The 27,910-nt window shown below is 37.9% G+C and overlaps 1 protein-coding gene and 1 long non-coding RNA gene across 5 annotated transcripts in view; one reads left to right on the forward strand and one right to left on the reverse strand.

Annotated features, from left to right (window-relative positions):
- Positions 1 to 27,910, forward strand: part of Mme (membrane metalloendopeptidase) — a 77,825-nt gene that overhangs the window by 45,781 nt on the left and 4,134 nt on the right. For all 4 annotated transcript variants that reach the window (XM_028894515.2, XM_028894517.2, XM_028894516.2 and 1 more), the window contains exons 14-22: positions 1 to 99; positions 1,093 to 1,173; positions 2,321 to 2,424; positions 9,926 to 9,984; positions 14,763 to 14,882; positions 16,453 to 16,586; positions 16,689 to 16,754; positions 20,283 to 20,378; positions 20,691 to 20,767. In XM_028894515.2, coding sequence (XP_028750348.1) covers positions 1 to 99; positions 1,093 to 1,173; positions 2,321 to 2,424; positions 9,926 to 9,984; positions 14,763 to 14,882; positions 16,453 to 16,586; positions 16,689 to 16,754; positions 20,283 to 20,378; positions 20,691 to 20,767 — 836 coding nt within the window. The remainder of the gene's footprint in view (positions 100 to 1,092; positions 1,174 to 2,320; positions 2,425 to 9,925; positions 9,985 to 14,762; positions 14,883 to 16,452; positions 16,587 to 16,688; positions 16,755 to 20,282; positions 20,379 to 20,690; positions 20,768 to 27,910) is intronic.
- On the reverse strand, positions 60 to 27,853 carry LOC119088164. Its single transcript, XR_005091761.1, has 5 exons — positions 27,340 to 27,853; positions 26,370 to 26,564; positions 25,546 to 25,660; positions 6,201 to 6,308; positions 60 to 130 (listed from the first exon to the last, which is right to left on the reverse strand). It is a non-coding gene; the product is annotated as an uncharacterized LOC119088164 (long non-coding RNA).

Below are 27,910 nucleotides of genomic sequence, written 5' to 3' on the forward strand. Positions count from 1 at the left end.
GTTGAAGATTTGATTGCACAAATCCGGGAAGTTTTTATTCAGACTTTAGATGAGCTCACCTGGATGGATGCAGAAACAAAAAAGAAAGCTGAAGAGAAGGTAAGGACCATCCAGGGCCATCAAAGATAATCTGTTTATAGGAAAAGATGAAGTTTAAAAATATTTAGGAAAAAATAATCCAAATTCCCATAAAAGCTGTAAGTCTAGGGCTGGGGTAATAGGTCAGTTGGTAAATGTTTGCCTTGTAAACCTGAGGACCTGAGTTCAATTCCTAAAACCCAGGTTAAAAAACAACAGTAAGTGGGGTGGCACATGTCTGGAGTTCCAGTGCTGGGAATGGGGAGATGGGTGTATCCCTGAAGCTCACTAGCCAGCCAGCCTACTCAGTGAGTTCCAGGACAATCAGAGAATGTCTCAGAGTGGGGTGGGGGAGCAGTAAACAGAAATAAGTAATGGGATACTTACCATAAACACACTTATATGATAACAGAAAGCTAGTAATAAACAATGGACAAATATGAGGTGGATGACAAAGAAACCCACTTCCCGATCATGCTGGTAGTGCCATTCATTCCCCTTGAGAAGAGCTGCCCTGACTTTGGGGAAAAGGGGAACATAAAGACTGCAGGCACCAACATTCAGGAGTGCATTAGCACAAAGCCTGTGGAGCCCTTATCTGTTTTCTCAGCCGACCCAATGAAGTGGAAAGATAATTATATCCTGCAAGATTGGGAGCACTAAATGTTACTCCTTCAATAAAATTGAAAAGTCTGGAGAGAGAAAAAAATTCATAAAAATACATTACATGTGGAGCAATGGCTTTTGTCAGTTTCTATGGGAAAGCTGCAGCCTGGAAAGACGGACAGGGCATTAGGCGCTAAATTTCACGTCTGTTTTTACTTTTTTTTTTTTTTTTAAACTAAGGCAAAGAGGCACTGCAAAGAACACTGGTTGAGTGTTGTTAGGTGTTCCTTTTGTAAATGGCACATCAGGCTTATTTAATTGCTGGTTGTGGGCATCTGATGTTTGCATTTGAAGGTTGTGGTTATGGAGATGGTTGTATCTCCACTTTCAATGTTGTGATTTTCACAGGCCTTAGCAATTAAAGAAAGGATTGGCTATCCTGATGACATCATTTCCAATGATAACAAACTGAATAATGAGTACCTTGAGGTAAGTCTCAGCAGTGATATGTGGTGCTGGTGGCAATGTCACTGTAGCTCAGGAATGCCAAACACTGTGTAAAATAGCCTAAAACTGTAGATCCTACTACTGATATCTAAAACATGAATACGCAAATTATGTTTAATTTAACCTTTCTTGTCATTGTGCAAGACTGTGTTTGGTTTCTATATATTACAATAGTGGTGAGAAAAGCCTTGCATCCTTTAAGAGTAGTGTCTCTCAACCTGTAGGTTGTGACCCCTTTGGCAAATCTCTGTCTCCAAAAATATTTGCATTACAGTTCATAACACTAGCAAGATTATAGTTATGAAGTAGCAATGAAGAAACTTTATGGTTTTGGGGGGAGTCACCACAACATGAGAAACTGTATTAAAGGGTCACAGCATTATAAAGGTTGAGAGCCATTGATTTAGAGCATCAGGGGTAGACATCTAAGTAATGAGTAATGGGCTGCTCACAGGTCCTTACAATTGCTTACATGGGCTACAAAAGTCGAAAAGCTTTCTACTTTCTAATCATTATGCCTGTGTGTTTTACACAGTATGCGCCTTTTATTAAAAACCAAATATAACTGAGAACCATTTTTTTAAACTCTCCTTGGTAGTGTAACTGTTAAAAGAGGTGACTCTGCCACTCTGCACCTGTGATCAGACTTGGCTGAAATGCTCATTATTGTCCTGTGACCACCACCATGACACGACACCCTGGTCACAACAGGTGACATGCACCAGGTCTGAGATGACAGTGATGGCTGATCCACCAAGTACTAGTGGGATGTGGAGGTTTATACACCAAAATGCTCACTCCTTGTTTTCCATTTACAGAAGAAATTAGTTATCTTAGGTTTTGTTGTTTTGTTTGTTTATTTTTGCTACAAGAGTGGATTACCTGAGATTAGAGCTGGACTCAAAGCTAACTACCTGGGCCCCAAATTCCAGTTCTATTAATCTTTTAAACCTTAGCAAATGACCAGAAATATCTCCACCTCACATTCTTCAACTTTCAAATGCTGACCTCAGCTGTTAGGTAATAAGATTATCAGAAAGATCAGATGAGTATAATATATGTTTTCTAGCAATACCGTGATGAGGCTGGTGGCGTTAATATTTCTCCCCAAATCTTTTACCTAATGCAGTTGAACTACAAGGAAGATGAATACTTTGAGAACATAATTCAAAATTTGAAATTCAGCCAAAGCAAGCAGCTGAAGAAGCTCCGAGAAAAGGTGGACAAAGATGAGTGCGTATATCTACTTTCTAATTGTCCATTCTGGAGCAGTGATGACTATTACTTTTGACCTTTGTTTTTCCACTCAATGGGTAATACCCAGAGATTGACTAGCATATGTGCTGAGTGCTCAAACCCATGGAGTTACTTAGATTGGTCTTCTTCTAAGACTTTCAGCCCTGTAGACCTGGAGCCATTCTGGGCAACCAACCCCAAGCTTAGTTACAATTAAAATTAGTGAGCACATGCATTTACTTCTTGAAGTCTATTATCCTTATGACATCTGAGTATTTGAATCTGGCCCAGATCCATCTGCTGAGCTCCACACTTAATATCTAGCTGATTAGCAAGCATTTCTATATGAATATATCATTAACCACACAAGCCCAACATTTTCCACTTAGGCAAAAATTAATCTTGTTTCTTATATCTGACTATTTTTTTAAAAGCTTCCATCTTATTCCCACCCAGATCGAAACCAGGGCTTTGTCTTGATCACTCTGAACTTATCTATTTCCTTGATAGTGCTCTATCGGAAGAAAAAAAAAAAGACTGCATTCACCTGCTTCTAATTAAATATTACATGGGAATATATAAACGGCTCAATTTACCCTTCTCCACTTTGCTTTCTTACCACATTTTTCTCTGTTGTTTTCATTTTTTTAACTTTTATTACCAATTATCTCATGTTTTCACCTCATCCTCACACTGCTATCCCCCAGGGTCTTGATGATACAGCTTGAGTCATGTTCTTTCTGGACAAATTCTTTCTTATGATTCCTGTTGCTTAGCTCAAGAAATATGAACCCTTGAAAAGGTCCAAAGTTCCATAGCTCTCCAGAATTCCTTCATAGTCACCCAAACTCCGACCTCAGTCCAACAGTCCAGGGGTGTGCCATGCTTCCAAGCCACCCCTCTGCCCTCCCCTCATTGCTTGTGAACTTGCAGCATCCTGTTTTGCTTGACTGGTCTTTTGAGACAAGGATTCTCTCTGGAGTCCTGGAGTTGTGTAAACCAGGCTGGCCTCAAACTTACGGAGCTCTTCCTGCCTCTGCCTCCCAAGTGCTGGGGTTAAAGGTGTGCGCCACCACACCCAGCTTGTAGCAGCCTTTCTTCTCTTGTTTGTCTGACAGGAACCTCTACATGTCTTGTCTTAAGTGTTGTCTCTTTATTCGTTGTACCTCAGCAACTTTTTCTTCACCCGCACAAAACTGACAAAGCCCCAGTACTGTTTGATGCTGCTTAAGAAACTAATTTGTTTGCCAGGCGGTGGTGGCACACGCCTTTAATCCCAGCACTCGGGAGGCAGAGGCAGGTGGATCTCTGTGAGTTCGAGGCCAACCTGGGCTACCAAGTGAGTCCCAGGAAAGGCGCAAAGCTACACAGAGAAACCCTGTCTCGAAAAACCAAAAAAAAAAAAAAGAAAAAAAGAAAAAGAAAAAAAAAGAAAAAAGAAACTAATTTGTGTAGAAAGGAAACCACTTATGTACTTATGTCAAAAACATCGATTAATAGAATGTGGGCTCTTCATACATGGCAATAGAGTGTGCAAATGGAATAGCCAATTTGTTGATAAAGTTAATTCAGCAGATACAATAAAAATGCCTCCATCTCCACATTTTACCCCCACAGCTGGTGAAGACATACATCACTGTGGCTATTTTCTGCTAAACAATTTTTAAAACTTAATCTCAAGGAGTGTATATGTGATATGCCCAAGTTAATCATTTGGCTAAAGGGCCTCCCTTCGCCCTTGTGAATAGCTCACACCTGCAAAGAACAGGAATTTTAATAATTTTAAAACTTCATATGGTTTCTGGATGTCTATGCATAATTTTTTTTTGCTCTGAATGTGATGTCTCCTGAGGGTTTTGGTGCAATTGCAAAGGAATTTCAAACATGTCCAGTTCAGAGAAAAAAATCACTGAACTGGGAGTGTGAATGTTGGCAAGATGTGTAACACATCTAAAATCATTTACTTCTACTAACGTTATTATTCACTGAGAGGTAACAGCCCAAAAATAAACCTCAAGGCCTGTGTGTTCATGCACAACAAAACTGTAAGGCTTCCTTATGAGGTGAGAGGTTGGGGTTTTTGTTTTGTTTTGTTTTTGACTGAACAGTAAATCATTCTCTGAGAATAATAGCTAGAAGTTAGATTAATGAGTAGATCAGAGTAGTGACTAAAAACAAAACGATAATCACTGACTCACGGGATGTCTTCCTTACTTCATGCCTGCTGGGTTTTCTGATTGGGCTAATCAGATGACGGCAAACTGAAATCAGTAGAAACCTAGGGACCACAGTATAGGATCCAAATGTCCCATATTTCCATTTAGCTGGAGAGGACAATTCAGAAGAACTCTGGTACCTTCACTCTGTGTAATCTCGTGAGAGGACCGTGCTCAGATGGGGTACTGCTCTAGTTGCCACAGCTCTGTATGGCTGCAGAGCAAACGGCAATGCCCTTCATCCTCCCAGGTCACAGGGCAAGCTGGGTCAGTCCCTGGTGAAGCACTGTGGAGCAGCCATTAATAGGCCTAAGTATTCGGTGAGTGCCTATCAGGTTCCCAACAGTGTGCTAAGTCCCAGTGGTTCAAGCTAAAAATAAAACATGAACTGTCACTACCTGTGAAGCTACCTTCTAATCAGCTGGACAGACACTTCATTTATGTAAAGTCAGGGAAGTACAGAGGGTTACAAGGAATAGAAGAGGTTTGGGTTCTTTCCTAGAAGTTCTCAGGATTACTTAACATCAGGAAAGTGCATTCTCCCAATTCAGTATCAGGAGGGTCTTAGTCCTCTAACAAATTCAATCACTGACTATCCTATTTATAGTCACTACTCAAATGCAAAGTTCGGAGAAGGTCTTTAGTTCTCCTGTATTTTTGTTTAGGCCTTGAAGTGCTATGTCTGGGATAAGAAAAAAGTGTGAGCTGTGGAACTGGAGTGAGGTGGCGGGGTGCTGGGAGGTTGTAGGAACTGGGCAGACCTAAATTAGAATTGCTCTACTTACTCATTAGCTCTGTAAACTTAGCCTTGGAGCTTTGGTTTTTGTGGTGGTGGTGGTAGTGGGTTTTTTTTCTGTTGTTGTTGTGTTTTTGTTTTTGTTTTTTCTTTCTTTTGTCTAAATTTGGTTCATAACATCTGCTTTTGCCATGAAAAGAAAGGGATAAGTAGGAGAGAAAGCGAAAAGGTCCTCTCTATATTGGCAGTAAAATGACATTAATCGCTGTGCTGAAATTTGTATGTCATGTGGATCAGCAGGTTGGTAGTGGGGTTTGATAGGAAGGCAAGCAGGCTATCTTCCCCTTTCAGTTAAATATATTTTCCCATTCCATCACTTAGTGTGTACTTGCATTAGGACTGAGTTTAGTAACCATGCAGTGACTCAGTTTCCATACATACAGATTGGATGTTCCATCAATACTGTCAAGACGATCTGGAAGATCAATAAGAGTGTGTGAGAAGAATTGGAGAAAAAAATAAGTGTAAAAGACTGTAATGCTCTGATATTTCAAGAGAATTCTCCTTTCACTCAGAAATACTTGAAGAAGGCACACACAAAAATCTATTTATTGTACTGCTGATTTCAAAGGAGTTGCTATCAGCACAGATGCTGAGAATTGAACACTTCCAAGGAGAAGGGCATTAATGGTCTTGTTCTTTATTTTAAGCTTTAAATTCCGTGACTGAAAAGAGGTTTATTCTAAGTGTTTTTGCAGTCCACTGGGTTCACTTTATCTTTAAGGCTGTTGAATTTGGTTGTTCATGTCTGCTTTTCTTACCTGCCATAAAGTCTGTGTCCTTTCATTTCATCACAACCTGGTTTCCTTCCTAAAGAGGTGGAAGGCAAACATCTGGCTCCTCTCGCAAGTGTACTTCAGGCATACGTCCTGTTTGAGGACAAGTCGATGATTCAAAACAAATTAGCTTACCTGACAACATTTCAGAAATTAAAATTACATTATAATAATTATATAAAAGTAAAGTTCTCAGCCACTTCCTCCATTCCCACTCTGCCTTCCCACCACACAGCCCATGCTGACACACACATAGACCACTCAAGGCAGGAAGAGAACAGGAGAACTCGGTGTTCTGCTTCTTCTCTCAGGTCTAATACTCCGTGTCGGAGGCTGCTAGGGTCTGGTCTGCACACTTGGAAGGTATCTCCAGGCAGCGTACAGCAGCCATTATTTTCGAGCAATAGCACTCCCATTTGTTTCTGATTTTACTTTTCTTTTCTCTGTACTTTTTCTCTCCCAAGTGCTGCTGTCATGGTCAGCATTGTCTGGGTTTTACAAATAAAAGCGTCTCCATCTTTATAGATGAACTAAAATAAAAAGAACTTAGAATTTTCATTATATTGCTATGAAATTTTAAAAACATTTCATTTGCCTCATTATCTTTTCCATCTGTATTTGGGGTATTTTATAACTGACCACAAGTATCAGACACTAAATCTGTCTCTGTTATCACTACCCTACTTAAGATGTAACGTTTGGTATAATTCTAGAACTTCAAGTTCTGATCATGACCTGGGACAAAATGCCCCAGGCTTTTGAATTTGCATGATTCTCCAGAGTGGACTGAGGACACATCATAAAAGATTTTGAGGGGGGAGGGAAACAAAACACTACTCACTGGTGCTTAGGAAACCCCACCACCATAATTCTCATTTTATAGGAGTGTTCCATGATCATAAATAGCCACCTATGTTCTAGAAGATATAACTCACAGTAGACATTTTAATATGTAAAACTCTCCCTGCTGGAGAGTTAAAAACATTAATCAAAATGCAATCTTAAACTCCTTAAAGTAATGTTTCAGAAGGGTGGAAAGGCGCTGCAGTAAAAGGGATAGCACTTACATTCACAAAAGCAGTAAACCTAAGCAGGCAATGTTCTATGAAGTCCATCTTTCTGTCTGTGTCTTCTAATCACATTCTGAAGTGTGTCGTCTGAAGCATTTGCTTAGGATATCTGCTTTTTCTCCTCAGTATAACATTTCATCTTAAATAATTAATTCAGATCCAAATAATTTATAATGATTATTTGTAATTACCCACAAATTGCACACCTATTGCCACCAACTCAGAATTTGCAACTACGAAATTTACCCTACAGCCCCTGTGACAAGGAAAAATTCATAAATAAATTTGGTTAAAAATTTTTAATAATTGTAAACCATTTACTTATAAGTTTTCTTACAACATTTGCTATGAAAGTTTTGAGAATACACCAGGAATATTTTTCAAATTGTGCAACAGTGTTTTTTTTAGAATTATCTGAGCATATCATCCTTGACCTTTTCACTGGCTCCAAAGAACTTCACTTGACCCTGCATCATGGTACCATTGTGAACCTATGCAAATGTAATCTAAATACATCACTTCCCTCATCACCACGCTTATTTATACAAACATCTTTTTTTGTTAGTCACATAAATGAGACCCACTTGTTCTGTGAAGCTCTGGTTTCTCTCTTTTAATCTAATATCTTGGGCTTACAAATACTTGCCTTTCGTGTAAGTCATTTACAAATTGTGTAGTAAGCAAGTGGCATTTAATTAAAACAAACAAGATGTATTCTTGTAATCATCAACTTGCAGGAAATGCTAAAATATTCATGACTCAGCTCTGATGAAGCTAGGGAGCATTGGTATGTGAGCCCCAACCTGCTTAAAATGTTTTGCTGTTTTAAAATAACAGAAGTAACAGACTAACAGAACCACACGTGGAAGCTATTCTTCACCATTTCCAGGCTCATTATTTTCCTAAAGAGAAGTTCATAAAAATATAAATGAGATTGTTGTAAAGTCATGCATCCTTTTATGTAAAGTTTTAATCATGTTATTGAAAGAATAACAAATCTTCAGGTGGTTGTTACATATTGGTCTCAGCCATTTATTTTTAAGAAGCTAAAACATTGCTTGTGCCTGACATGCACAATAGTTACTGACATTCTAATATGTTGGCTTTGTACTGCTTACCTGGCACAGCAGAGACTAGAGAGAGTTCTGATATAAATGGAATTATTGTACTATTGTGATTTGCTACTAGAAGGATGATTGCCCTGAATTAAAAATAACTAGTGAAGCCTTAAGACAATGCTCCATGATTGTCTTAAGTGTAAGTGGATATGCTAACATTAAGAGGTCATCTGAGGTCAAGCAGTGTCCATTTTCAATAGACACATATATTAGATTATGAAGAGTGGAATAATATTTATGTTCCTCGGATATGCTTAGTATATGATGATTGACAGGTATCTTCCATAGTGTCTAAGCAGGAAGACATGAGAATAGCTCCTCTCTTTCAGTCCTCAAATTATCATGAGACCAGTATTTTGTTTTGTTTTGTTGTTTTTAATTTACTTATGCACTCTTGTGTAACAATTATTTATGAATAGTTCTCATTTTCTAAACTAGTCTTCTGTATTTAGAGCCTGTGTTTTATAAACTCTAGATTCTGTGCAGAATCTAAGTCATGGTATGGACTAACAGACAGACAACTCTATTTAAAGATCACTTGGATTTTACTTTATAATCAAATGAAAATACACCTTTCCTCAATTAGCTGTAATGTTGCCTTTTTATAAACATTTTTTAAAGATTTGATTTATTTTTAATCGTGTATGTCTGTCTGTGTGTGTGTGTGTGTGTGTGTGTGTGTGTTATGTACACACAGGTGCAGGTTCCCTCAGAGGCCAGAAGCATCAGATCTCCTGGAATTGAAGTTACAGGCACCTGCGAGCTGTGCAGTGTGGTTGCTGAGAAATGAACTCTGCTCCTCTGAAAGAGCAATTCCTACTCTTAATCACTGCACCATCTTTCCCAATGTTGCATTTTTAAAACAAGATTTAAAGATCAATAATTTGAAGTTCATTGCTCCAAGATAAGATCTCTGAGCTCCCAAAGAAGCTCAGTATGAACTAAGATTTGAATTCTTTTTTTTTTTTTTTTTTTTTTTTTGGTTTTTCGAGACAGGGTTTCTCTGTGTAGCTTTGCGCCTTTCCTGGAGCTCACTTGGTAGCCCAGGCTGGCCTCGAACTCACAGAGATCCGCCTGGCTCTGCCTCCCGAGTGCTGGGATTAAAGGCGTGCACCACCACCACCTGGCTAAAGATCTGAATTCTTAAAAGCTACTTGAATCTGAAATTTTCCTAACCTTTGTTTCATATATTGTCAGCTGTTCCAGAATTGTTGAGACAATTTGGTATCAAAGCATAAAGCCAAGTACATTTCAATATAATTTGAACCTACTACAGTTTCTGAAAAGATGTAGTAAATTTTGTACTACCACATACCTCCACAAAAATCCATGCAAATGAAATAATAGATTGTAGACATAGATATATGTTGAATTTTCAATGAATAGAAATATTTTCCAATGACTCTAAATTATAGTATGCCAAAGTTAATTTGTTGATCATATTTCACATTTGTTTTTGTGGTAAGCAGATTGCATGAGGTAATGGAGTATCTCTTGTAACAAGTTCTTATGTTTTCCATAGGTGGATAAGTGGAGCAGCTGTAGTCAATGCATTTTACTCTTCAGGCAGAAATCAGATAGGTAAGGTATATTCCTAAATAATTCTTTAGCATTCCTCAACTTTTTTCAGGCCTCTGTTTGCTGTATGGCCAACTTTTAATACTCCCCTAAAAGTAAAAGTAAAGGTGATATTGAGTGATTGTTTCACTTCTTGAAGTATCCATGTACCTCTTTTTACTGTAATAGGAAAATAAAAATTAATACAAATCACGTTAGGTAGTTGTTTCTTGCATAACATCCAATCTATAATGTAAATGATTTATCTTATTCCCATGTGCTCTTTGAAATTTTCTTTTTAAAATTATACTGACTCTTGGAGTTACTGGGCATCAGCCCTTTAAAGTTATTGGAGGTTCAAAGAGCCAACTCTTTATAGACCCAGTTCTCTTGGTAATTCAGTAAGCAGCCTGTCTAGCAGAGATTCTCCTATTCTTTGTCTTCTTTATCCAAAGCTTCCAAGGAATTCAGAGGGTTGAAAAAAAAAAACAAAAACCCAGTGCCCCAGTCAGCTTCAGTTGCCAACTTGACAGAGACTAGAGTCAAGTGGAAAACCTCACTTGAGTTTGGCCTGGCGATAAGACTTTGGGGAGTTTGCCTTGATTGTTAATTGACGTAGGTGGGGCCAGTGTAATACAGACAGTACCATCCCTGGATAGGTGAGCCTGGGCTACATGAGAAACAAGCAAAGCATGAGTCTGAGTGAGCAAGCCATCAAGCAACATTCTTCATGACTTCACTCAGTGATAGGCTGTAACCAGGAAGTGTAGTGCAGATAAATCCATTCTTGCTGTAAGTTGCTTTGGGTCATGGTGTGCGTCACAGCAGCAGAAAGGAAACTGAACAGCTGGATTAGACTTTACCATATAAAATTATGTTATCCAGCTGCTTTTGTTCAAAACAGAAAAATAACTTTTGTTGCACTAAGAGTAATACCATAAACTATGATGAAAATTAACACATGTATGAATAATATGATGAATAAATGAATAACTTGACATGGCAAAGATATGTTTTCTCTCTTCCTGGGTAAACCTGGGAATATTTGAAATCTGTCCTTCTTATCATATAAACAGACCCTTTTTTTCCAAGAGTTTTTACCATGTTGACAGACACCAAACAGACACTGGCAGAAGTACACTAAAGCCATGAAGCAGGCTTCTCCAAGGGGACTCAGTCTAGGCCTTTATATCGAAGTGTGGCCAGAATTAAGGAATGATAATCTCAGCATTATTTTAAACTATTCTTTTTATATCTCTAAGTCTGTTTTAAACCTCACCTTTTTGAAATCTGTTACTGATTTGAAATAGAAATTACTAAAAGCCTTTAAAGATACTTATCATTACTTAAAAAACAAATCTTAAAGCATGTCTTTTTATTTTGAAGTTTAAGTACAACTTCCTCCATGCTTTTAAGCCTAAGAAGAGATATATTAAGACATTGTCTACATTTTCTTTTAGTATTTTTATGGCTTCTATTTTTGAAGTAAAACTTTATCTGTAATTTACTTTGGTACATGATATGAAAACAGATTACATAAGGAATCTGGAAAGGCTATCTTTATATAGCATGTAGATAATAACTAAGATGTGCCTCTAAGCAAAAAAAAATCAATTAGCTCAAAGTCTAGCCTAATGTTTTATGAAAAGAGGAAAGATTACTTCAAACTAGACGAGATTTGTTTGATGATCAACTCCCTAGCACCTATATCATCACACATCATAGTATAATGTATTTATAAAACCAATCAGCAACTTTCCTCAGAATGCCTTTATCTAGAGAGGTTCTTCACTTTGGAATCTCAAAATATGATGACGATGAAGATAGATAGATAGATAGATAGATAGATAGATAGATGGATGGATGGATTTTTCTGGAGACTGAATGGAGATTGAACCTAAGGCCTTGCATATCATAAACATACACTCTACCACTGAGCAGCATTCTCAGCCCACTCCCCAAGTCTGCCCCTCTTTTTAATATGCATAGTTATGCCAGTATGAGATCTAGTTCATTCTGCATTGAAACCCTATTAGCAGAATTGCTTTCCAGCATGAAATGAGGCAGCTAGACATTTATTGCTACCTTAGGGAGAATACAGCACAGCTTCATTTCGAGTTAAGTGAAGGAAGGACCCTAGACACTGCCAGACCTGGTATTGACTCACCTTCAGATTGTACCTGACTGCAAACTTGAGCTGTGCTTGAAATATCTTAAAGTTGAGTTGCTTGAAATCTTCAAAAGATCAGGGGGCAATTACTGGGGTGGGGGTCTGAATGCAGACAGGGGAGAAGAAAAGTAGTGATCTTTTGTTTTGTGGTCACATGACATATTTAATTGGCCAGTTTGCTGGCAGCCATGAAGTGACCTGTCAGTGACTAGCAACACTGGGATGTTTGCTAGTAAAGCAATGAGCTTATTGGAGAAAAATCCTCCGAGAAAAATTTGAGCTGACCAAGTTAAAGGAGCTCATCATCTGCCAAGCTAAACTTGAAGATCAGTATTAATATGAGCCATAAAAAAATCATATCACTTATTTGAAGAATGGCATCTAAGGCAGTAATTAAGTCACCTGCATCTCTGTGGTTAATGTTTAGCCTTGATAGCACATTTCATAAGAGCATTTTATATAATGGGTAGATTTTAATCGAAGTACATAGTGTGGGAGAGAATACTCAGTTTAAGTTAATAAAGTACTGCATATAATTTGTGTAACTTTCAGCTAAAAATAATCTCTTGGCACTGTTTAGCTCAGGCAGATACATGTGAGCTATTACTTTTACCCAAATTCCCCAGGGCAAAGGTCTATTTTTATTACTTTATCATTTGAAAATGATAGACAGTGGCAACTTTCCAACATATTGAAAGATCTAAAGAACAAAATTGCTTAGAGTTTTTAAAGTCACCTCTGTAAATATCTAATATTTATCTCGGAAGCTCATGAAAGCTTAGGTCATATTTACCATGTCTAAAAGAAAAATATTTGCTACATTGTGTTAGATAGACCTTAAATTTCTCTTCTTTTTTTAATCACTGAATGTCAAGGCCTTTCACTTATATTCTTGATATCCTGTAAAGGCAAGACTCAGAATTTTGTGTGTAATATACGCTCGTAATACATACCATTCTTTATTGATTCCAGAACATAGTGCTGCAGTTACCTAGTGGGTACTAGAACTTTAAAATAGGAAAGGTAAAATTACTGAATTATAAGAATCCATCTTCATTCATGTCTAAAGTCAGGGGTTAACTTCCTCTAGACATCATTGGCCCAAAACAGTGGTCCCTTTACATTAAATAGAGGCAATGTATCCCAAGGAAAAATGATTGAGACACATTAGTGCATTTTACAGACGAGTATTTAGCAGGTACATTTATTGTAAGAAGATAATGCAAAGGACTAGACAGGGGGTGACTGTTAGGCACCAGGAGAAGCGGGAAAGAATGATGGCATGCAGACTCAGGAGAAGGGTGCTGTTTGACCGCAGAACAATGATGACTTCCTAAAGTTTCTTAGCAGGAAAGGAATAATGACCATGACTGCACTTTAATCTGGCTACAGAATACAATAAGAGGGTAGATTAGATTAGGATAGATTACAGGTCAGGCAGGAAGTGAAAACATCTCTTAGGAAATTAGTGATCTTGACACGAGGAACAAGTGTGAGGTGAGATGTACTGTCAAACTCCCAGAAGAAACAACATGTGCTTTTGGAAGAACAGTATACCTCCTGGTCTTTGCCTACATATGCTGTGCAAACCTTGTAAAGGCAAAGAGGCACCTGAGATCAATAGAAGAGGTTCACTGTTGCACTCTGTTGACACTATCATTTCTCCTAATTGCCGTTAGAAAAAAATAATAGGCAAGAGACTGATATCTAGGAAGGGGAAAGTGTTTGCTGTTTGATATACTCAATTGTTTTTGAGACATAAAAATGGAAAAAGTTTTCAACTTAATTCATGTGTTATGACAGTCATAAAAAGAACTATTCATTTATCTACCAAACTTTTTAACTAAAATAATCTTATTCTTTGAGTTTTTCATGCCTACCAAACTTTTTACAGGCATCTTAGTCTATGAAAAATACATATTCATTTGTTTATAATCAATTATTTATGCAGTCAACACATTTTTCTGGGTACTAATTCCATTCCAAGCACTGTCTGGCTATGGGGTCTAGAGATAATGACTTTAAAAACAAATGGACTAAAGAATACATGGGTAAATGTGTATGAACACATAAATCTCTGATCTCACAGGGCTGAGATTTTGGGGTGCCAGGTTAGAGAGATGAGCAAATCAGATAAAGAAGGACTCCAACTATAAACTAGGAAATAAACAGAATTTAGAGAAGTCACAGGAACTCTGTTAAAATAAAATAGTGTTAAATGATGGAGGGACCCCTTTGACTGAGTGGCATTTTATTTTAGATAGAATTGTGGGTGGATATAATTTCAGAGGTAACATTGAATAGAAATGTGCGTTATTGAGTAGCTCTTCTTTCCAAATATTTAAACAAAACTTCTTGAGTATAGCTTATAAATTTTCCTTGTAGAAAAAAAAAATCTTGAAAGAGATTGGTAGGTGAATTGTGATGAATAAATCACAGGTCGTGGACATCACTAACTCAGTCACTTCTCCACCATTAATAATAAATGACTGTGTTGGTTTCTATCACATAAGACTTTTGTTATCTACCTAAGTGAAGCAGACATAGTGGAAACAGGTTAGCAAGCATGATGCCGTCATTGACAATGCCACAGGTACTCTTCACAAATCTTCCACTGTCTTCTCTCCGCCAGTATTCCCTGCTGGCATCTTGCAGCCCCCCTTCTTCAGTGCCCAGCAGTCCAACTCATTGAACTATGGGGGCATCGGCATGGTCATCGGACACGAAATCACTCATGGCTTTGATGACAATGGTAAAGTATAGGTAACATTTTCCTTTGGCTAAAATACATCTTCCTAAGTTTAAGAGTTACAGTTTATCAGTACAAAACTCTATGTGTTTATCAGCGTGTTGCTGACCTAAGTCTCACTGCAAAGTTGGTGTTCTATTTAAAGTGTTTCTTAAGAAACTCAAAATGTTAATGGGCGATGAGAAATATGTGCTTTACAGTCTGAGAGACTAACGAAAATATTCACAGTGAGTAAATGCTGTAGTGTTCTGCACCAGAAATGATGCCCAGTCCTACTATGAGTGTTTTCTTAGCTTTCCAGGCTCATGGAGAGCAGGGCCATTTGATAGAAAGTCAGAAGCCATCACTTATCCATTTCCCTGTGGCTCGTAAGCTGCTTGCAGCCAGGAACTTTTTTTTCCCAATCTTATACTTAATACACAATTTAGAACCTTGTAAACAGTAGGCACTTAAATGTTGATATGCATCCCTAAATAACCAAGAAGACTTACAGTTTTAACTAAAGTCAAACAAAATTAAAATAAAGACATAAAATATGTAAAAAGGCCATAGCAAAAATTGTAGTAAGTTTTAGTTCACAAAATGTTAACTGGACAGAATTCTAGAAGAACAGAGAGAGAAGAAGAATATCACTTTAAAGAGAACATACTAGATGTCTGATAATTCAATTAGTCAGTACAACAGTCTTAACCAATACTGACTAATAATGTTTCCATTTGAAAAATGGAAACATACAGAGGCATATAACATATTTGTGCAATGTTATAAAACCTGGAATTGGTAGAATCAGCATGTAAGTTCAAATTTTGTTTCATTGCCTTTTTCTTATCCACTGTATCATAAATATTTAAAACATGATAAAATTAAAGGTCAAAACATATAAAGTATATAAGTGCATTTGGAGATACAAAAAGGAAAAGATCAGTGTCATTTCAATCTAGCAAGAAAACTCCAGGAGAAAAAAAGGATGTTTCTCTTTGTGTTTAAAGTAGAGAGAAACACAGAGTTAGTTTTCATAAAGGGTCTGAGACTATGAAATGGGCGCAAGAATAAAGATGTTGACCTTTTAAAGTCTAAAACTGTCAAATCAAATGGTCTTGGTTCAGATGGAAAACACTGAGAATAGCAAGGTGTGCTTTCAGGAGTGTTTATCCAGTGGCCTCATCTGCAGTAGCACAAGCCAAGTGGATGAAATACCTATCAATTCCACATTGGCAGATCAACTTTGGGCTTTCCCAAAAAAAGCAGGAATTGGGGGAGTTAGAAGTTTCTCTCAATGTCTGCCTCATTCCACGATCACTCACACTGTAGTATTTTAGTCCTTTGCACATTAAACTAAAGATTTCAAGACAGAGGGACTGTATCCATGTCAATATCCTTGCTATGGTTTTATAGTGGTGCAAAATGCCACTGAGGAGTGGGAACAGTGAGCAGGAGGTCTCTCCGTGTTGTTTCTTACAACTGCATGTAAATCTACTTCAAGAATTTCAATTATAACAAAGAGCATAAGACCAATCTTATTCTCATTTTTATCGTAACAAATTTCCTTTTTTACTAAATGAATATATTACAGGCAGAAATTTTAACAAAGATGGAGACCTCGTGGACTGGTGGACTCAGCAGTCTGCAAATAATTTTAAAGACCAATCCCAGTGCATGGTGTACCAGTATGGAAACTTTACGTGGGACCTAGCAGGTGGACAGCATGTATGTCATCAGTATTCCCCAGAAAAGCTTTAGACATTCAATCACAAGTGAAATGTTGGTGCTTTCTATAAAAATCCTAATAGAGAATCTTTCTTTAAACAGCTCAATGGAATTAATACACTAGGAGAAAACATTGCTGATAATGGAGGTATTGGCCAAGCATACAGAGTGAGTATTTACACTGTACTCCCACTTCAGTGATGGGAATGTTAATTTATCATATTTATCCATTTCTGTAAAGCCTCTTCTAAGAGACACATATAAACAAAAAGAGAAGAATGGGAAATGGGAATCATGTGAAGAGCAAGAGGGTTGTATATATGCTCATCATAAGGGCCTGTAAGATTGACAAGATGTGATGAAGCCAGGGTAGAAAGGAAGCACTCAACATTCCAGCAGAAGATATGAGAAGATGGATGCACAAACGTGTAGAAGACACAAAATATTTCTAGGAAATAATCCCTGGAGTATATTTCTTAGTAAATATGTCCATGCAAGTGATCATTTCAGGATCATTCACCAGTATGAATGAGACCCTCTGCTCAGCAGGTAGGGCAACCTGTAGAGATGCTAACCAGCATAAACTGAAGATATAACATTAAGCCACAGTCTGCTCACTGAGAAACACTTAGGGATCCGATCATGATATGGTTCCAGGATATGGCCATGTAGTTGGTTCAACTATTATTCTTCAAAAATTATTATTGTTGGAATATTCATTAGATCCATAGCCTTCCACTTATTCTTGCATGCAACAAGTACTTTATTTACTTATTTTTGAGAATTTCATATAGGAATACTGTATTTCCATCATTTTCACACATTTCTCTCCCCTCAACTCCTCCTGTACCCCCCACTATCCTTCAGATTCATAACCCTCTTATTTACTATTATCCACACATACATGCAAAAACTACGGAGTCCTTTTAGTGCTGCTTACATGTATATCAGTTAGGGTTGACCATTTGGAACTGGATAACTCATCAGGGGATTTGTCCCTGTAGAAATTGATTCTCCCTCTCTAGGCTGTCATTGACTGCTGGTAGCTCTTCATCTGAGGTGAAGACTTATGAGATATTTTCCATGCATAGGCATGTTGGCTGGCAGTGTCGTTATGCAGGTCTTATTTAGGGACCCATGCTGTTTAGATTTTATGGATACAGCTTCCCTGTGATGTCCAGAAGGCACTATAGTACAGCAGGTGTCCTTTGGCCCTCACAGTCCTTCCACCTAAGTACTTTTAAGGACTTGGCTTTGTTTGTAGTACCATTTTAGGGGCTAGAGATGTAGCAACACAGCTTCCATAAAAGATTTCAGTAATTGAGGATGTGAGAAAGAATTAAAAGATGATCCAATGAATGCCAGTGTAGAAGAGAAAATAGGGAATTCCACAAAAGGGTGGAGAAATGATATTTTTAGAAGCAACAAGGGGGAGTAAAGATGAATTTGAGTGTACCTCTTGACCCTGAAGCTGCCCACGTAGGAGAGAATGAGCAGTCTGCTTGAAATGACACAAAGGATAAGGTGTCCATGAGAGGGAACCAAGTTTTCACAGATGGGATGGGTAGAATGTTTGGGGACTGAATAGGATTTTTTGGTCATCACTGGAATGTTGAGGGTAAAGGGGAAGAGGACCTTGGTGATGGTCAGGAAAGTTGAAGCATCACAACAAAACAGAGAGATGACTGATGGGCCCTGCAGTGTACCCAAAACAAAGCGTCATCCCAGTATGAGGCCTGGGAGATGAAGTCAGATAAAGGCCCCTGCCCATCACTGGGAGTGGTACATTGCTACTATCTTGAATTCTGGGTAATTAATGTTCCTATTTCTCACTAGGTGGCAAATAGTGTGCATTTTGCCTCTTTAGATGCTGGGTAATTTTTAATTTCCTATAAATATTCTTCAGAGTTATCACAGGATATAGTTAGATTCTTTGGAAATGGTTTGCTCCCTTTTGGACTTGTTTGGACAACATGTTAGTTGGGACTGGGATAATGCTTAGTTTAGAGGAAACTGATTCCCCCTACTGAGGCCAAATCCTGCCCTGTGGATCTTGAGTGCCCCTATCCTTGTCATGCTCTGCCCAGGCACTGCTGTCTGTAATCCTTTGGGGATGATCTCCAGATTAACATGAAGCTGAATATTCAAGGGCACCCTCTTATTATCTTGGAACCTTCTTTCAGAGTTTCTCTTTCTTAGTAACCTTGCCAGTGTAACCCGAAGCCATCAATTACTTTTCAACTCAGAACTCCCTAAATTTCCGTTGACTCTCCTCTCCCTTCACCATGACATAAATGCTCATGGAGAAATAATCTAAGCCTGCTCTAGAACTCCCCTTTGTTACTAACCATCTTTCAGGACAGTCTTCTTTGATCAGGCGGAATGTTAAAGACTGGTTTCCAATGTCATGCAAGCCATTGTTTCATATGTTTTGCCCATCTCTTTGTTGAGTCAGCAACAGTCCCTGTCACTCTGTGTTGACTGGAAGTGGCCGTGTTAGTAATTAGCACCTTTGATGACTCTGCCCTACTACTCACCTACACCAGGCTGATAATTACAGTAGGAAAGGAAAGTGCAATTGTACAAATATTTGTGACACTATATGAGCTCTTTGCATGTAGTGACTTGGCCCTCTGTTAGATCATGTACTCCCTAAGTGGGAAGAGGCATAAACCTCCCCTCTATCTCCAAAATCTTTAGATAGTAAAGGTTCACTAGTCTATGGTGATGGTAAAGAGAAAGAAATAAAATACATTTTAACTTATGTAATTGATGGATGTTCCTTATAAGTTAGGAAGGGCTAACTGGCTCAGCGGGTAAAGGCACTTGCCACCAAACCTGACCACCTGAGCTGAATCCTTTAGCTCCACTTGGTAGAAGGAGAGAACCAATTCCTGCCAGTTGTCCTCTGATCTCTACACATGCACCATGGTATGCACACATTCATTTGTGCACCCACAAATAAATAAATAAATGTAATTTAATTTTTTTAATAAATTGCAAATAACCTGTCTCAGGAAGTTTATTGTTTATCCATTTTTAAATAACATAAAGCAAAGCAAAACTAAATTTCTCAATAGTGAATATAAATCTTTAAGGTTTCAGAACATTTTCTGAGAATCAGGTGACCAAAATGCCATTCTCTGGATGTTACTGGAAGTTAGTCTATTTTGTCCTGTATCAAGGGGACCAGATTTGTTGCCTCTCCTTCACCTCAGAACCACAGGACACTGAGCCCCTAAGGAATCTCAACAGGATCCCTTAACTTTTGGCAAGAGCCACTCAGACTAAATCTAGTGTGAGTCTATTTTGCCAAGAGTAGTAACTAAGCTAAATATAGCAATTGCAGATGACTCCTTTGGCATCCCATTCCTCAGGCGAGCTGGACTTACCCATCTATCCATAGACAATATTAAGGTAAGATTTTCATCACGTATTCAAGTCATCCTTTCATCCACCTGACATGTAGTATGATCATCTGACATGCCAGACTATGGTCATCTGCTAATGAGTCTCTAATTCTTTCTGACCATTTGTAGATGCATTCTAGTTTCCTTCCTAATCCATGAAAGAGTTGCAGGCTGCCATATCTAAATGTATAGTGATTTGATATAGAAGGTGAATTAGTTGGTTACATGGTCTTTCATGATAGGTTTTTGCATAAATTTAGAAATATGTTTTTATTTTACTACTTAGGCCTATCAGAATTATGTTAAAAAGAATGGTGAAGAAAAATTACTCCCTGGAATTGACCTCAATCACAAACAACTATTCTTCTTGAACTTTGCCCAGGTAGTATATCTTTCATGATTGATAAATGTGAAAATCATTTTGAGTTGTAATTTCATAGCAAGTTGGATATTAAAGGATGTTTTCTTCTTTTAATTAATTGGGGTGGAGCATTTGACTTAACTAACTTCCATTATTTGCAACAAGATTGTCAGATCATGTTCATTATGAATGATTGATTATGTTTATGATTGCCTTTCACTGAACATCATTTGAAGAGTAAATAGTTGAATGCAAATGCCAAATTATTGTGCTTTTCCCCCAACCTACTCACAATGCTCCATGTTGTTTTCTTTTGCCTATTTATACTTCCAGGTGTGGTGTGGGACCTACAGGCCAGAGTACGCAGTCAATTCCATTAAAACAGACGTACACAGTCCTGGCAATTTCAGGTATGTGGTTATAAATAGCAGCCGGGCTGTTCCAATGTTGACTCCACTACTTCTATATATCAAATTTGGCTTTTTATAATTCTTATTCTGTACCATTTAAGACTACTGTGAATGTGTGCATGTATGTATTCATACTTGCATGTGTGTAAGTGCATGTGTGTGCTTATATGTGTGTGCGTAAGAGTGTGCTTGTGCATGTTTATGTGTGTGCATGCACAGGTGTATGTGGTATATGTATGTGTGTGTGCGTTTGTCTCTGTCTGTGCCTGAATATATGTCAAAGATAAGACTCAAAAGACCACACCAGTAATGTTTACACAAGCACCACTCTGGCCGTTCTGTCCTCCAGAACACATATGTCCTAAGCTCGGTGCCTGATAGATTGAAACAAAGGTGTCACCTCCTAACAGCAGTTTGATGGAACCACCAGCCAGTAGAACATGTTTCTAAGAGGCTGTGAATGTGAGTTCCAAATTCCAAAGAAAGATTTTAATTCTATATTAAGGGAAGCATTACTAGTTGGAGGTTCTCCAGCATTGAATACCTTATCCACAACACTCCAGGAGTGAGTACATTAGAGCAGAGGTCAGAGAACAGCCCAGCAAGGCTACTAAGGGAGTGCTCTTTGAGGTGGAAGAATGGGAACATGTAAGAGATCAATGTATTAGAACAGAATCACCGTATCCCTGACAACCTTTGAATGCTGAGTTCTAGAGTCCTTAGCCTGGCATCTTAATGCAATTCCTTTCTCTCACACTGTAACATTTAACATCCCCTGCTGTCAATACCACCTTCCAAGAAGGAAACAGGAAAAAAATTTTAACTAAAAATTTTGTACTTTGGAAAACTGAGTTTGAAAAAAAAAAGTTATTACCCCCCAAATTTTTAAACTCTACCTAAAATGAATGTGAATACATTACCTAGAAAATTAACTACTCAGAGAAACATGTTTAATTGTAAAGTCACAAGTAGCAATTAAACACCTTAAACTTCAGTGAGGGCACTTGGTTTGTCCCTGTGTTACCTCTGTCTCTGTCACCAGCCTCATATGGCCTCTGCCTTAGCAGTCCCTTAAAATTTCTTTCACGCAACAACAGCTTATTGCATTTTGCTCTCCCTGTAATGTGACTTAAAGTTAATCCTGTTAATTAACTTATCCACACTAGCTGCTTTTAGTTAACTGCTTTCCACAGAAAGGCATCATGGATCTATTCCACTATGGTTTAATTCAAGAGACTTTTAGTTTAAATTTAATAGTGTTTTTTGTTTGTTTTGTTTTATTTATTCCTTTGATTACCAACATGGCCAAGTTTAAAAAAAAGTGGGTTTTTTTGTTGTTGTTGTTTTTTTTCTTACTAAAGTTTTCAGGTGCTAAAAATATAAGAATCTAATTCTGAGGATAGCAGAGAACAATTATAAATGCGTATAAAATAGTTTGTCAGATCTTTGCTCTGTATGTTCCTATGAACATAAGCAGATCTCCATAAAGAGCTAGAGTCCTTCAGTAGAGTCGAGCTACTGAATGAGCTGCCATCCTTGGAGAATAAGGTGTTGCATTAATGTTCTTCTGTTTTGATGAGACAGGCTGCTGTTACTATTGTTAGTTATGCTTCGGGCTCTTAACCTAGTGAAATCGTCACAGCTAGCACGCCTAAGCCTGTTCATCCCTGTACGAGTGACAGTGTCCTTTCATTTCTCATTTGGGCTCTGTGTTAGGGTTTTCCTGCACATTTGTCTGAGTCCTAGTACTACCTAATTTTTAATCTCTGGCCTCGGCTTCTTGATGTGTAAGGACTAAATTATAGAGAGAGTTGTTAGTGGATTCATGTTAATGGATATAAGTGCCTGTTACTTATACATGTTTGAAAAGTATTACTATTTGTTTTTTTTTTTCTTTAAATAAGAGACCTGGATAGAATAAAAAATTTTATGTGTAAAGTTATAGATTTTGAGAACTAGGGAAATGGCTCAGAGATTAAGAGTGTGTGCTGCTCTTGCAAAGAATGTGGATTCGGTTCCCAGCACACAGGTCAGGAGGCTCAAAACCACATTTGACTCCATCTCTGGGAGACCTAAAGGCCTACTCCGGCTTCCGCTAGCACCAAGCATGTATATGGCACACATACATGCATGCAGACGAAACAGTCATATACATAAAATAAAAATAAATCATTTTTTTAAAAGTCTGTAATGAACCTAATACCATTTCCCAGTAAGAGAGTACTTCCATGCCAATCATCACTCATTTCTTCTGCTCTGCATAGTTACAGATGTAATGAGTGTTGGCTAAGTACCACAGGTAAGAGTGACTGCATTCCACTCACATGTTTTCATATAAACATGTGAAGTCATTTATATATTCAACTGTGATTCTCACACCAAATATATCCCTATTTTCCATTCATAATAAGAGAAGTATGTGCGTGTTTTAAGAATAAATGGAAGGCCAGCCTTTGTCAAGGAAATTACTGTTTTCTCTGGAGGTAAAGGGATTTCCTTGGCAAAGACGAGGTTATGTTGTAGCTTTGGAAAAAGGCTGTTTCTTGGCAATTCAAAGTGAAACGTATTTTACAAGAACTTTCAAAACCAACAATCCTTGAGTTATTCTTCAAAATTGATGGTTTATCTAAAAATATTTTCAAAATAGAGGAAGATTGTTAAACCCATGCTGCAGCAGCTGTTCCATCAAAAACAAAAGAGGGACTATTTCAAGGATGAAATCCCAGTATGTTTATAAGTATAATCTTTCCAGCATTTTATGCAGGTACTTTCAACCAATGTTGGCACTTAGTTTCCCTTTATAAGTTAGCATGCTTAAGCTAACTGCTCTTTGAAATCCTGTTTCTTCCATTCACCTTAAAATTAGCATCAACTCCTGATATTTTTTTGCTGTTGCACTTTTTTATTGATTTTACATACCAAGCACAGATCCCCCTTTCATCCCCCCTCCTGATCTCCCTCTCTCCAGCCACCTTCCACGCCCCCCCCACTTCATCCCCCCCTTCAACAGGGTAAGTTCTTCCATGGGAGAACAACTCCTGATATTTTATGACCATCAGGATGGGTTTTGATGAGTTGTCCAGTACTCCAGTCAGTATATATTAATATACATATTATTACCTGTGATAGAATATATGCTTCTCAACATGGTTTTGTCATGAAGGGATCATAGTAAGAAATTATAATGATTGGATAGTCTCTTCATAAATGGAACCAGTTAAGTCTAAGTCATTAATTTTAAGGAATTGTTAACAGATAGTCAGAGGACCTATCAAGTGAAAAGGAGTTATTCAATAATTTAAAAACTCCATTTACTATCCAAATGTGGTGGTCCATGCCTTTGATCCCTTGGAAAGCAGAGGCCAGCTGATTTCTGTGAGATCAAGACCAGCCTGGTCTACACAGTGAGTTCCAGACAGGTAGTGCTACAAAGTGAGATACTGGCTCAGATGAATAAATAAACAAATAAATGAGTGAATGAATGAATAAATAAATAAATAATCAGGTAAATGATTAAATAAACAAATAAATAAATAATCCATTTGCTTTTGATCAAGAGTTCAGCTTGCTAGATTTTTGATGTTTTTAATAGAAATGATTATTTCACAGGGCATAGATAGAACCAGCACAATTGACTATTTTACATAATAGAACAAAAACTTTGAGTGAACCATGTTAAGGAAACAATAGAAGTTTTTATCTTCTGTTAATGAAAATGCAAACACACAAGTGCCAGAATTTTAATGTAGCATGAAACCCATGTAAATATTGTATGCAATACTACCAAAATATGACCTCACTCTTTGAGAAGAGATTCATTGTATTCAAAATGTACCCAAGCTTCAAAATGATTATTCATATCACCTGTCCAAATATTTGATGATATAAATAGCATTAAACACGAACTACAAACCTGGGAAAGAAAGAGAAGCCCTGGTGTGCTATTACCCTGATGATTCAGAATCAAATTATCTATAAGTCTTGAATGGGAAAGAGGAAATACAACAGAGATGGAGAGCTGGGGGTTCATGTGTTGGCTGTATCTGGATTGTCAACTCCCAGTTGTGTTTTCCAAAGATTAGTCTTTCTTTGGGGTGTTACATGACTTTAATTTCAACAGAGGCAGGTGGATCTTTATGAGTTTGAGGCCAGCCTGAACTATATAGTCAGACCCTGTCTAAAAAAAAAAAAATAAGAAGAACGAAAAAAGAAAAAGAAAGAAAAATAAAAAAAAGAAAGAAGGGAGGGAGGAAAGAAAGCAAAAATAGTGCGAGAAAGAAATGCAGAGTTAAGGCATAGATTTGGACATTTTCACTGATGTAGTGGTTCCTCTGTATCTACAACACCTACTGAGGAAAGGGCTTTATTTAAGTACCAGTGAAACACTGAGGTTCTTCCATTTTTTGCATACACACAGTATCAACCAGGGAACTTCTTCCTCAGAATGAGGATATCCCTAGACACCATCACTGTCCCCTCCCCAGTATCTAAATGAATGACATTCCTCACCACATTGAAAGGGTGGTTAAGCCTGGACCCTAAAAGGGTCAAGACCATCAAAACAATTAACTTCTAAGATGTTTTCGTCTCTAACATGAGGTATTGCTGTGTAGCCCAGACCAACCTTAAACTTACTGACCTCTTGCAGCTTTCTGAGTAGGTAGAACTTGGGGTATATGCCATTATTATCATATAAGATGCTTTTCTAACTAGACCATGCCTTTTACTCCATTTATACAGTTGAATTTCTCCAACTTTTCTCCTCCTTCTCTTCTTACCTTATAAACAAACAAACCTCCATTTCTCACCATTCTAGAGACTGGAAGTCTAAGTGACAGCATCGTCATGTTCTGATGTTATTTTTGGAGTTGTAGATTCAATCTTCTCCTGTACCTGATGGTGGAAAGAGTAGGTTTGTTTTTTAGCATTTCAGATAGGAGACACTTTAAAGCTGTCAGATTAAGTTAGCTCTAAGCTGCTAAACAATTAGAAGGTGGGAGTTGGTCAATGTACTATGCTGTTTTCTAGATGGAAGAACCCAAAGTCATCACCTGAATCTAGAGATTAGGGTGTAGTCTTCAATTCAAGACTGCTGCGGTCACTCAAATCCTTGACACCTGAGTGCACACTGTTGGCAGAGCCTCTGCTCTTCATGTTCAGATTCAGGAACACCCACATGCCATTCTGTTTGTTTACAACAGGAAGGTGCTTATGTCCTTCTCACAAACTTCAGAATTGAATCCAAGTCCTGTACACGCTAGGTGTCTACCTCCCAAGTGTACCTATAGATATTAAAATCTTCAGCATTGACCCCCAATTAACCTCAAACCCTCAAACCAAGAAGATATATCTTTAAGACTACACTTAATAGTCTCCAAAACAAGCATCCCAAACATTTATGTCTTCCTGAGGATAGGGAATTGAGGCCATGGAGTGGGATGAAGCAGCCGCTGAATGTTAAAAGATGGGACACTGGGAAGTCAGGTGTAGAAATCACCCTTGCTGCTCTTCTCTTTCCTTCAGTGAGAAGAGAAAAAAAAAAGCTGCATTTCTCTTCTACGCTGCATTTCTTGTTCTATAGTGACAAATGAACAACAATTACCTATGTGGCTTTTCCTTCATACTGTCCTTTGATGTGTGAGTTGTCATCATGACCAATTGACAGGTTCATTCATTCAGAGTGTCCCAAATCAGAAGGTGCATATAAATCACTTAGTTGGCTTTGAAGATTCAGCAGAGAGCAGGCTATCCACAGCACTTTGCTCTTAGAGATGACAGTTTGATGATATTATAACAGCTTTGATAAGGATAAGACAAGTGGAAAGGGGTAATTTAGATAGTAGTCAGAAAATGCCGCTATCCGAGTTAAGGTTATCATTGCTGTGATAAAGCATCATGTCAAAGCAACTTAGGGAGGAAAGGGTTTATTTGGCTTATGCTTCCAAACCACTGTTCATCACCGAAGGAATTCAGGACAGGAACCTGGAGACAGGAGCTGATACAGAGGCCATGGAGGGGTGCTGCTTACTGACTTGCTCCTCGTGGCTTGCTCAGTCTGCTTTCTTATAGAACTCAGGACCATCAGCCCAGAGGTGGCACCACTCAAATGGGCTGGGCCCTCCCCCATCAATCATTAATTAAGAAAATGCTCTATGGGCTTGCCTACAGCCGATCTTATAGAGGTATTTTTTAATTGAGATTTCCTCCTCTCAGATAACTTTAGTATATGTCAAGTTGACATAAAACTCGAGCACAGCTGTCAAGGGGGGGATGATGAATGCTGGAAGGTGTCAGACATGTTCTGGCTGAGATGTGATTTCCCCAGGTAGTGGGCTTCATTACAACAGTAGGTTGTGGTTACTATGAAAATACATTAGGCTGGCATAGTTTGCGCTGGATGTGGAATTTGAAGGAAAATGCACTACATGGACTAAGTCTGGATTTCCTTCAGGTACCACTGGAATTAGGTTTGGGAATTATAAATTAGGATTTAATTTTTTAAGATTACTCAGACTTCTACATGTAGAATATCTGGAGGGGAGACAAGTGCTGAGATGTGTATATGCACTTACCCACCACATGAAGAGAGTGATGTAATCACTTTTTCCTTCTCTTCCATCACTGAAAAGCATTTGCCTCCAAGCTTCACCTCCCAATCTTAGGAGAGGGTAGTGTGGTCCCAGAGTGAGGAAAATGGGAGGAACTGCTTGAGAGCTGGTATGATACTGTCACTTCTGCCTTGTATTGACCTACTTCTCCCTTCAAATGCTGCTTAGTTCAGATAGTGGGTTGCACAGCTTTATTTTGCCCATTGGTGCCACAAATAAGAAGAAATGGGTATTTCTCAGCTCTTTCCAGTTACTGAGACTGAATCCAGTTTCTAATATGTAAAGAGTGCTTTGGGGACCAAAAAAAAGAAAAAAAGAAAAGAAAATAACTTCTCTATCTTTCTGACTAAATTAAGTCAACAAAAATCTACTAAGAGAAAGAGTAGTCAGAATATGTTTTAGGTATCCTCATATATATACATATATGTAAATATGAAATGGTCAAAAAACAGTTAATCAGTTAAATTAAAAGAAATATATACTTAATATAAACATTGAAATAGCTTTCTAAAATTATTGATCATTATTATATTAT

This window comes from Peromyscus leucopus, chromosome 6 (assembly GCF_004664715.2).
Source record: "Peromyscus leucopus breed LL Stock chromosome 6, UCI_PerLeu_2.1, whole genome shotgun sequence".
Lineage (NCBI taxonomy): Eukaryota > Metazoa > Chordata > Mammalia > Rodentia > Cricetidae > Peromyscus > Peromyscus leucopus.